General features: G+C 35.4%; 1 protein-coding gene across 6 annotated transcripts; it reads left to right on the top strand.

Annotated features, from left to right (window-relative positions):
• The first annotated feature begins 372 nt into the window (after positions 1-372).
• On the top strand, positions 373-11,699 carry LOC136408661 (uncharacterized). Of its 6 annotated transcripts, XM_066389773.1 has the most exons (12): positions 374-582; positions 634-849; positions 902-1,089; positions 1,409-1,516; positions 1,751-1,909; positions 2,031-2,300; positions 2,351-2,528; positions 2,656-2,976; positions 3,021-3,235; positions 3,298-3,425; positions 11,282-11,433; positions 11,510-11,699. In XM_066389773.1, exons 2-12 carry the CDS (start codon positions 700-702, stop codon positions 11,621-11,623), a joined length of 1,983 nt encoding a protein of 660 aa, XP_066245870.1. In that variant the 5' UTR covers positions 374-582; positions 634-699; the 3' UTR covers positions 11,624-11,699. The 6 variants fall into 6 exon arrangements, with proteins under 6 accessions (XP_066245871.1, XP_066245873.1, XP_066245870.1 ...); XM_066389774.1 differs by having other exon boundaries at positions 373-849; positions 3,030-3,235; XM_066389775.1 differs by having other exon boundaries at positions 374-849; positions 1,790-1,909.
• The last annotated feature ends 211 nt before the right edge of the window (positions 11,700-11,910 follow it).

The following is an 11,910-nucleotide window of genomic DNA, read 5'->3' as shown; positions in this document are numbered from 1 at the left end:
CCGTGGGAATAGTTCGGAACAGTTCAAGTGCGTGTAATTTGCTTTTTCTTATGTCGCTGTACCTGCGCCTGAAGCTCTTACCCTTCAAATATCTATCGATAATTTAGTATTTAAAGTACTTTGATTTTGTATTTATTTCTCTCAAAAAAAAATTGTAAATTGTAAGCTGTATATACACCTAAATTAAAAATTATATATAAATGAAACATTTATTACATTTATTACGGTTGAAAAGCGCTTATGAGCACCAATTTGAGCAGTGAGGACAAGAGTAGTTCAGTTGGAATCTGATAGGGGTAATTAGAGTGGGAATTTGATAGCTGGAATTAGAGAATATGAACTCCTGACATAAACGACAGTTAACGTGGTGTTTTTTACTTAAACCGTCGTTATTCATTCATTTCGTTGTTGGTCTTTAATCAGTGTTTTCCCAATTTTACATCTAATTTTTAGCCTTCATTTCTCGTATTCTTAGTTTCAAAACCTCCATTATTAGTTAAAGCCAGCGGTTAGTTTGAAGTCTATTACTTAGATAATACAATGCCTTGGCGAATAATCCAGAATTTCTTGTCATAAATCCAGGTGAAAACAAGGTCAGAATTCGTGTGCATTTTGATTGACATTCATCAGTAGGCAGAAAAAAAATGAAATTGGGATGAATAATCGACTTTCCACCTGATTATTCATCAAACACTCGCAATGGCAGATGGAAAAGTAGCGATAAATCGCCCTAGTTCCGCAAATACACCGCCGAATTGTGCAATATGCCTGGGCGGATGCACCAATAAGTGCTTCTCCAACTCCTGCATGCACCAGTTTTGCTTCCAGTGTCTCTTGGAATGGTCAAAGGTAAGCTGCATTCTACAGGACAAAGAATTGTGGCTGAACAATTGATTCGAAGATCAAGGCTGAGTGTCCCCTTTGCAAGCAATCCTTTAAGTCTATCATACATAACGTCAAGTCCAATGAGGAGTATGACGAGCATATAGTGGAGGCGCCAAGGAATGAGGAAGTGGGAATAGTTGGAAGTGAGGATATGTGGTTTTGGCCTGTGCCGCTTCCACACCACAGACATGAATTTCATGTTAGGTAAGGTGATTTTGAATTTACTTTTGATAGAAAACAGTGTTATCAGTAAAAAATAGGTTTTGAGAGAATTTTATCTAAATCAGCACTATTGAAACAGGTTAGAAAGCAAGAAACAACTAGATTTGAAACATCTGATTATATTCAATTTTATCAGTCACAGAGTAATCATGCATATAGAGTAATTGAGAAGAGAGTTTTGGATGTTAATTATTTCTGAAAATGTTTCTGGAAACTTACTGTTTAATCCTGCAAAGCTCACAAAGAATCTTATTTATTAAAGTGAATATTTTATTCAAACTTTTTTATTGCAAATATCCAGAACCACCTTCACTGTTGACTCTAGAGGTGAGCATGCCATTCAGCAAATGTTGCTGGCTCACCCATTTACCAATGAAGGCAGGGTGACCATCAATACGGGGCATCCTAGGTAAGTTTTATAGGTTTGAATCCAACTAAATAAACGAGTGTAGTTGAGGCTCAGCTTTAATTTAAAATTTGAATCCAAATAAGTAGCAAAGCTACAAAGTGGACTCATTTCGTGTTCATTTAAAATTTTATTTATCAACCACGCTGGTGACAAAGAGATTTATATTTTTGATTTCTTCTTCACTCTTAATTTAAGAATATTAGGTTAATTTAATTCAGTAAAAATAATCTTTAGTGCTAGAACTGATGCCAGAATAGGCTCTTTTCCTGTCAGGTATAGAAGGGACTTCTCAGCCACAGGATTTCGAAGGTCAATTTATGCTCAAAATATGTGGGCCAATGCTGCACCAGATATAACTGGCCGGTATAGGGATTGTTCGCCAGTGTATTTCAGGTATGGGAGTGATAAAATTTTTATATTTACTCAGAGTACTATTATACTTACTCAAAGTTATTTATGAATCTACAAAGTTCTGCCAGATCTCTTTCAGACCTTATATCTCTGTTTCTCTCAGGAACAACCCTGCAGCTCGTCAACGCCTGGTGCCATGGCTGAATCGCGAACTAAACGCTCTTCTATATGAAAATACACAACTCATTATGCACCTGGTGGACTTGATTATGGACCAATTACTCAGACACCACATCTGCAGTCGCACCTTCCGCATCATGCTGCGGGAATATTTGGATGTGAAAACCGACCATTTTGTGCATGAATTTTATAATTTCATGAGGTCTCCCCTTGATATGGTGGGCTATGACAGGAATGTGCTCTATGCTAACAGGTTTTTACAGTGCTTGAGAAAGAGATTTATGAGTTTAATGTTGATTTTAGGCCTGAATCTCCTGCCCCTGTTTTGGGAGATGACACTGTGGAAATTCACGATAATAGCGATGATAGTGACGTTGTGCTGGTGGGAGAAACTAATCCAGCAGAACCAGTCACTATTGATCTTGTGGATTCTAACTCTGATTCTGATGAGCTTATTATGATCTCTTCAACAAACAACCAGGTTAGGTTTAGTTTTAACCATTGAATTCAAACAATCAAAATATGCTTTATCTGAAATATTCATGATTCTTAAGTTGAGATTTAAGCGCTTTTTGGTTGTTGAAATTCATTATTATTCTGTGCCATAGGTGCCAATGCCTCTCCCAGCTCCAGTGCCTATGTGGAATGCAAATCAGGAACCTTTGAGTTTAACCAGGCCAGTGGTGCCCATGGTGAATTTGCCTCCCAAACTCCGGCATAAACACTTAAAAACGGAAAACTGCGAGAGACCGCGCTGGAACAAGAAGAAGCAGCACCGCAGGTCCAGGTCAAGCAGTTCTAGTTGGAGCAGTTCAGGCGAGCTGACTAAGCGGGAGAAGGAATCTTATAAGAGATACAAGCGCAAGAAGTTGCTAAAAAAGCTACGACCGAAACATCAGCACATTAATTCTTCTAACAGCAGTTCTGAGGTAGGCGAATATGTGAATTTAGCGGCTTTAAGCGCATTTTCTAGGAGTTTCAGGTGGACGTTACCACCGAGTCTGAGACTGAAGACGAAAAGCCCTTAATTGATATTTTAAAGGATATGAAGCAGAAGAAGAGGCGGTTAAGGAAGGAGCGGAAAAAGCGTGCGTCTAGACGTGACAGCTTTACGATCACCACAGAACCGAAAATCGAAATACCCTCGCAAATGTTTCCGATCGACCTGTCGACTCCTAGTTGTTCGAGGTAACGTGTAGATAGTACCAACGCTTCCTAAATGTATTGGAGTGAAATTGTGGCCGTTTTAGATTGCCTAGTAGCTCGTCTTCCAGTAGCAGGTATCACATAGAATTACCCAAGACAAGGTCCACAGTGGAGCTGTCCAACGACGGTCAATATACTTCAGTGCAGATCGAGACTTCAGCGGGATTGGCCGGTATGTAAAATCAGCTAATAATGTACATTTTTACAATTGCACCATGTTGTGCTCTGAATTGTTGAAAACAAATCGAATTAACCCTTCGTTAGTCACTAACAGTATCTGACACCCAAGAGACAAATATTCGAAATACGTTTACGCATTAGCTGACCTTTAAGTACCTTTAAGCCGCTATTGGTACCTTCTGGAAATCATCAACTGAGGGTCAGTACTTAGAGATGTGCCAGTTGACAATTGTTTGTGGTTTGTACATCTACTTTCGATGTCTTGCACCGAAACGACTATATTTGTTTCATATACAGTGTGTAACATTTAACCTGGAATATCAAAATACCTCGAATACTAGGCAACATATAAAGAAACGTTTAGGATCAAATTTTAATCTCTCTGAGGGGGAAATGTATTGGTGCTAATATTAATTTCTCTTTACCTCCCGTGTGGGAGGAGTGGTGGTTAATTTTTTAATTTGAAATGGCAACGCCCATTTTTTTACAGATTTACTGATAATACGACTAAAAATAAGAAAAAATTGTCCGAAATTTTTTTTTTATTCATGTTAGAAAACCTTGTAATTAACGAAATTAAATTCATGTCTTAAATGGCAACCTCCACTTTTAAAACATTTTTATGGGACAAAAAAAATTCTATGATAATAAAATGTGATAAATAAACAATAACAAAAACAAATAAAACTCTACTTTTAAACATTTTGTTGTTAATACTGCTTTACGATGGAGTATTTAACCATAAAAGAGAAAATCAAAATGCTTTTGGTGTATGGAGAAGCTGGTAGGCATTTAGTTAATGCTGTCAGTCTCTTCACTTAACGTTTTCCTGAAAGACCACGATCCCGGACGTCTTTCTATCCTGTGATAAAAAATGTATTAATGAAGAGACTGTAAATCAGAAGAAAAGATGTCGCCCAGCTACTGTGTGTGGAGAAAACAATCAAGTTGCTGCCCTAGGTACTGTGGCTTTTAATTCTCAAGTAAGCACAAGAAAAATGTCAGAATTATCAAGAATTTCTCATATGAATGTGTGGAGAATGCTGAGGATGCACAAGTTTCATCCTTATTATATCTCTTTATATCAAGAGCTTCGTGAGGAAGATTTTCAAGATCGTTCAAACTTTTGTGGGTGGATATTCGGACAGATAGAACGAAATCTTATTTTTTCCCGTTGTGTATTATTCCTTGACGAGTCATCGTTTACAAATCATGGTACAGTTAATAGGCATAATATGCATTATTGGAGTATAGAAAATCCGCATTGCCTTCAACAAGTTGAGCACCAGCGTCCTTGTCAATATATGATGTGGAATTATTGGAAGTAAACTTATCAGTTCCCACGTAATTGAAAGCAACTTGAATGGTGAAATGTAGCGCAATATTTTAAAAAATGAATTGCCCATATTACTCCAGGACTTAAGCTTAGAAGTGCGTTAGAACATGTGGTTTCAATATGACGGTTGTCCAGCTCATTTTACGGTGGCACGAAAAGTTCTTAATCGTAATTTTAACGGCCGATGGATCGGCAGATCTTATTTCACCGGATTTCTTTTGTGGGGATGTCTTAAAGATCAGATTTATAAAGAAGTATCAACGACACATGAGGATATGATTCTACGAATTATAAACGCTTGTGCCAATATTTCAGAAGACACACTTCGTAGATGCGAAGAAGAGTCATTTAAAACGCGGATAAGTGCATTACAGTTTGGGGACACCATTTTGAATATTTACTTTAAATAAAATCTATACAAAAGTTTACGTTTTCATTAATTCTAAAATTAATAAAAATCTTTCGGTAAATCCTAAGTGAAAGAGAAATTGAATTTCATTGATTAGTTTTTCCTAGCATTAATCGAAAAAAAATGGAGGTTGTCATTTGAAATTAAAAAGTTAACCCCCACACCGCCCACACGGGGGTTGGAAGGGTATCAAAGGCCGTCCCCTACGGGCGATCGATCTGAAATTTTTGCCAATTGTCCCTATCACTCAAAAGACTTACCACATAAAATTTCAACTTCCTAAGTCTCACCATTCAAGGGTAGGACGGGGTTGAGGGTGAAAACTTTAAAACGCCATATCTCGGGAACTATTCATCGTACAGCGTGGGGCAAAATGGTGCGTCCTTCAGTAACCACCTTCTTATTTTCATATACTTGGAGATTTATCGGTTGATGCCAAAGGGCCGAAATCTCAAAAAAAAAACTTAGGTGATTTTAGAGGAGTTCGCACTTTGGTATACTAACCATTTTTGCACACTGTGTAGAACGCCTCTCGAAGTATCTACCCACGTTGAATCAGATTTGTATCAAATTCAGTATTTGGGATCTAACGATTCAAAGTATAGGTATACAGGGTTATTCACCCAACCCGTTCATTAGAAGTTTACTAGGATCTAAAAGTGATACGAATTTGAAAATTTGAAGTTAAGTTAAGTTCGACATATACTATTTTTTTAAAAATATTTTCAACTTGCTGTCACTTCCGGTTTAACCGGAAATAGCTGTAACTTGCTTATTTCAAATGGAACCCTCAGTATATTATTTTATTTTTAGATTCTACATAATATTTTAGGTACATTTTCTGTATAATGTTCTATACTTAGTTCTTATCGTTTTTGAGATATTTGACCTTGAATTAAAAACATGCCTCTGTAATGACCAATTTTAAAATTGCATATCTCTGTAGTTATTAAAGACATAATATCCATATTTTTCAGAATGTCAATACATAGTCTTAGATTCACTCTTTCACTATTTGCATGGCTTAGTATTATACAGGGTGTCCAAAATTCAGCTCCTGACATTTACATTTTTGATGTCGCAAAAGTCATTTTTTTTAAATGGGACACCCTATAACTTTAAGCAGTACCAAGTAGAAAATGTAATTCTCCATTGAACTGTATTAGGGTTACCTATACCTATTCCAAACCATTTTCGAAATAATTAAGTTTATGTGAAACTAATAGTACATATTCGTTTTGGTAAATGTTTATTCTTGGCGTAGTTGACCATGGAAGAGAAATAATGACAGATATTACTTGTGTTATACGTTTTTGTTTTTCGGTGGCTGTTAGTAGCAAAATTAAAGTGAAATTTTGAAACAAAATGGAAGAATACACAAACGCTGATATTCTCAATTTTGATAGGGACAATTGGTAAAAATTTCAGATCGATCGCCTGCGGGGGCCGAATTGACCCCTTAACGGCCTTTAGCACCAGTACATTTCTCTCTCAGAATAATTAAAGTTTGATACTAAATATTTCTTTATAGGATGCCTTGTATTCGAGTTATTTCGATATTTAAGGTTAAATGTTACACCCTGTATACATACTAATATTTACTCTTATTATACTATATGTACATGCGTATACATAATATTTTAAATACATATTTATTACTGTAGCTGGTAAATATGAAACGGAGCAAAAGAGGCTTCTGTATCTCCTAGAACCGACTTTGTTTGAGAAAAGTTTATGTTATGATAGCAATAGTGAAAATAATAGTGATGCTATCGAAGAGAGAGAAGAAAGAAATGAAACAGAACAAGATGTATCCGAAGATGAAGATGAGGACCTGAATCTGAGCAACAGACTTTCGTTTATCGGTAAAGATGGTCTAACGAGATAAAGAGCGTTCAAACAAAAAATGCAAGAACCAGACAGGAAAACTGTTTTGTTCAAGTCTCAATGTCTAGAGTGCCAACACAATGTCTGAAGCTCCCAGTTGATATATGGAGATATTTTACAGACAATAGAATGTTGGAACTGATTGTGTGCAATACAAATAAATACATAGAATCAGTGAAAGATAAATTTACTCTATATCGAAATACAAAACGTACAGATTTGCTTCAAATTCAATAATTTATACGGTTATTATATTATTCAGGTTTGCTGAAAGCAAACCATTTGATTGCAGATGACCTTTAGAAGAATGATGGGTCTGGGGTAGAGATTTTTCGCCTTACCAAGCTCTTATCTCGGTTCATTATCTGCTCAAATGTATAGAATGGATGACACATCAAGTCATGGTGAATGTGTGAAAACGGGCAAATTAGCTCCTATCAGAAACTTTTTTGACATGTTCATATCTCGTAAAAATGGACACAGTCTTTCAGAGAATGTCACTATTGATGAGATGTTATCGGAATTTAGAAAGAGATGTAGTTTTCGTCAATATATCCCTTCCAGGCCAAACAAATATGGTATCAAAATTTTTTCTGTGACTGATGCAAAAATATGCTATACCGCCAATATGAAGGTGTATATAGAACAACAACGTCCAGGATCTTTTCAAGTCAGTAATAGCCCCTTTGCGGTAGTAGAAAGGCTATTTGAACTTATATATGATGCAGGCAGAAACCTGATTCTAGACGATTGGTTCATAAGCGTCGACTTGGTCAATAAATTGTTCAATAGAAAAATAACTGTGGTAGGAACAATACGAAAAAATAAAAGAGAATTACCAATCGAATTTACAAAACCAAAACACCAAGAATGTTTGGGTTCGAAAAAAATATGACACTTGTGTCATATATTCCAAAATAAAAGCAAAAATATAGTATTAGTTTCATCGTGTTAGTACATCATAACGATACCATAGATATATTAAATACAGGCGATTTTAGTAAACCCGAAATCACAATAGCATACAATTTTATGAAAGGTATTAGGTGATGTTGATCAACTATATTCAAATTATAACTGTAGTCGGAGCATAAAACGATGACCAATTATTATATTTTATACTATTCTAAATCTAGCTGGAATTAATGCAATGGTAGTTCATTCATCTAAGAACCTTGAATCTGAAATAAGAAGACGCGAGTTTTTATGGTTCCTTGCACATGAACGTATCAGACCCCTACTAGAGCTACAATATGAAACATACCAGTAAATATCAAGTCTCATATTAAAGAAATCTGCGATATTCAGAATCCAACAACTTCAAATACTATTATGAATGAAACAAGAGGACACTTTTCGTTTCGTGGCTCAAAAAAGAATAGAATTACACGGCTTTTACAAAAAATACAAAACATTTATTAGTGTGGAATACATTTATGCTATATCTGAAAACTGCGTAAATCGTATAGTTTCATAGAAGGGACACTAGACGCTATTTGCTAGGACTCTCCAGTTGTAATTTGAACTTGTTATAAGTTTAATATACAGTGTGTCAGTTTAAAAACTTTAGATTACCTATAACTTCCAAGATGAAATTTTTTTTAGAACATTCAAAAACCGTTTCAGCAGAATGGAGGGAGAACCAGTTTAATAGTGGTTACAAATTTCTACATGTACCTCTAAGGGGGTAGCTACCTCATCTCTAAAATTTTAAGTGACAACACCTATCATGTGATACCTCATTTTAAACGGTTTTGTAAACTGTGCATAAAAAGTAATTTAAAAAAAAAATGAATTTTTGGAAAGTTACAATATTTTTAATACAACTTAATTTATTTATTGCTAGCTTGAATACTGGTATTGACGAATATTGTTCTAATGCAGGTATTGCGTTGAAAACAATTTGTAAAAATAGTGTATACAATTGCTAAACGAATTGAAATAATTTATAATTTCACCAGTGAAAACCGTTGTGCCTTACGACCGGCTAATACGTTTAATGCAAAGCACTCAAGTAAAAATATCAACAAAGTTTACGTCCGATTTCTATATATATTGAAGACCTTAAGAAAAATATTAAAATTGATCAATGGCGTATAAGCAAATTTTTTTAAAGCATTTTATGGACCAAAGCCTCAGAAAATACATTATCTGGCATAGTAGTTGGAGGCAATCCACTCTCATATTAAACACACCTATTATCTAATGCGCATATAAAATTCGAAACCTCTATATGCAGTAGATCAAGCACAATAAAATAAAAACCTAATTTTTTCTTAAGTTCTAACACCCTGTAACTCCGCTATCGATCGAGATCGGATACACACTTACAGTTAGGTGCAGAACTGAGTCAATACTTATAAAATTCGTATTAATGGTGGCATAAACAAAATATCTAACAAGTATTCAAAGGAAGGCTTTTATTTTCAAAAAGTACATTAACATTAACATTAAAACCATACAAAACATTTGCCGAAAATAAATGGGGTACATCAAATAATCCTAAATAACATTGGTTCAGTTTTGCTCCACTAATATTAACATTGAACACTTTGGTCGACATTGACACTAATATTTGGTCCAGAGACCTTTAGCTTTTTTAACAGCTAGTAGACGTCTTGGCATGCTTTTTGTTAGTGTTTCACAGAAATCAGGTGGAATTTGGTCCCATACTTCTTCTATTCTCTCCCATAAAACTTTAAGTGAAGATGGTGGCGAATCGTAGTCGTCGACCAGATGATATTTCACGTAAGCCCATAGGTTCTCAATGGGATTTAGGTCGGGACTTTGTGCCGGCCACTGCAAAACCTGAAATTTTTGGGTACCCAACCATTCCTTCACAGATTTTGCGGTATGCTTGGGGTCGTTGTCTTGTTGGAAAATTACTTTGCTAGTGGGATAAGGCATATTATTAACAGTATCTATTAGGTGATCATTTAAAATGGCTTTATAGATGTGCTGGTTCATTATCCCATCTATTTTCTTCAATGGGCTAACCCCATATCCCGACATACAGCCCCAAGCTTTAATATTTCCTCCCCCATGTTTCACCGTCAGAATGAAATCTTTTAGTTTCATGGATTCTCCCTCTCGTTTCCAGCTCCAATGTTCTTCTCTGTTGCATATCTGTTAACTTTAGTTTCATCAGACCAAATAACCTTCATCCAATCCTTCTCGGTCCATGCCTCATATCTTTTTACAAAATCTAGTCGTGCCCTAATATTCTTCTTAGAAAGTAGGGGTTTCTTCTTCTTCTCCACAGCAACAAGTTTGGATTGATGTAAAGCTCGTTGGACTGTCCATTTGCTCACCGATTTCCCAGTATCCCCTCGCAGCAACACGGCTGCTTTGGAGGCCGAAGAGGCTTCACCACTGCCCAAATATCTAATTACTCTTCTAGTATCTTGCACAGACATCTTTTTTGGTTGGCCACCTTTATTTATTTTTAAGGAAATTTTGCACTTATTTTTTACCCTTTGTACTGTGGATTGACTTATATTTAATTGAAATGCGATTTCCCGTGTGGATCTTCCATCAATCAGTGATTTTTTAATTAGTTTTCTTTGAAACTTTGAAATCGGCTTCATTGTTTAAAGATTTTGAATTATGATGTTTATTAACGGAGGATATGCGATTAAATGGTTCGTACTCGTCTATATTAGCTGCACACTGCATTTTATGGCGAGTTTCTACTTGTTTGTCGACTAGTTTCTCGATCGTATCGTTTTTGTTCATGGCTGGAATTTGACGGTGCAAAACTGAACCAATGTTATTTAGGATTATTTGATGTACCCCATTTATTTTCGGCAAATGTTTTGTATGGTTTTAATGTTAATGTTAATGTACTTTTTGAAAATAAAAGCCTTCCTTTGAATACTTGTTAGATATTTTGTTTATGCCACCATTAATACGAATTTTATAAGTATTGACTCAGTTCTGCACCTAACTGTATATGAACTTTTTATTTTGTGCCAAAGAATACATACTTTAAATAGTGAGGAGCAATTTTGAAACATTCTGTATAAACATAGAAATTTGCCAATCCTGAATACTTATTTGTGGCTTCTTTGACGAGTGTAACGCTGTGCCTCTGGCATCAATAAATCATAGGGAGACAACATGCTAATGTGTTTAAAATAAACTTTTATTGAAGGGCTTAAAAGTAGTTTAAAACTTTATTAGTTAAGGATATTTATTTTAATTTATTTTTCTTTAGATACCTCTGAACCTTCAACGTCCAAAACTAAAATAAAAATAGTTCGGAATGGGCGTAACAGTCCTCAACATTCCAGGGAGAGGGAACAGGATGAGTCGGGGAACAATACGGAACCATATAAGCTGCCCGCGGTAAAAAGTGAGATTAGGCGAGTATTTTTAATACTTAAATTAAAATACATCCTTGAAAACAAGAAATGTAATGTTAAATGTTGGCATTTAAAGGGAGATGAAATATATGGAGAATCCCGGCCCGAGCACTAGCAGAGCGACACCCCTCGTGCTCAGGCGGGAGCACAATAAATGGTACATTTTCGACGAAAGTGATTCCTCGGATTATTAGCACAAACCACCACATTAGTAATCTAATATTGACCGTCTCAAATCAAAGAATAAATTAGTAGAACATTCTCTTTTGATATTTTTTTTGTTTATGTAAGTTCGAAGGGCTTTTTGGTCCCTGCTCTATTTATTCAAACGGCATCAATTTAATGCTGGAAATTCCCATAAGAATCCCTGTTCGATTCGCTTTTAAAGTACATTAAAACTATTAATTTATTAATGTAGGGGTTTTCTAAGCGCACGGTACAAATATTCTTTGGGTTAAATTAAGAAAAAAATGTTTTTATA

Source organism: Euwallacea similis, chromosome 4 (genome assembly GCF_039881205.1).
Source record: "Euwallacea similis isolate ESF13 chromosome 4, ESF131.1, whole genome shotgun sequence".
NCBI lineage: Eukaryota > Metazoa > Arthropoda > Insecta > Coleoptera > Curculionidae > Euwallacea > Euwallacea similis.
Note: the sequence above shows the minus strand (reverse complement) of the source record. Positions and strands in the feature narration are given on the sequence as shown.

Coding starts and splice junctions, on each gene's coding strand:
- LOC136408661 (XM_066389773.1), top strand. CDS start 700: ATGGCAGATGGAAAAGTAGCGATAAATCGCCCTAGTTCCGCAAATACA. Junction 3,426..11,281: donor GACTTCAGCGGGATTGGCCG/GTATGTAAAATC, acceptor ATTTTTCTTTAG/ATACCTCTGAACCTTCAACG. Junction 11,434..11,509: donor TAAAAAGTGAGATTAGGCGA/GTATTTTTAATA, acceptor ATTTAAAGGGAG/ATGAAATATATGGAGAATCC.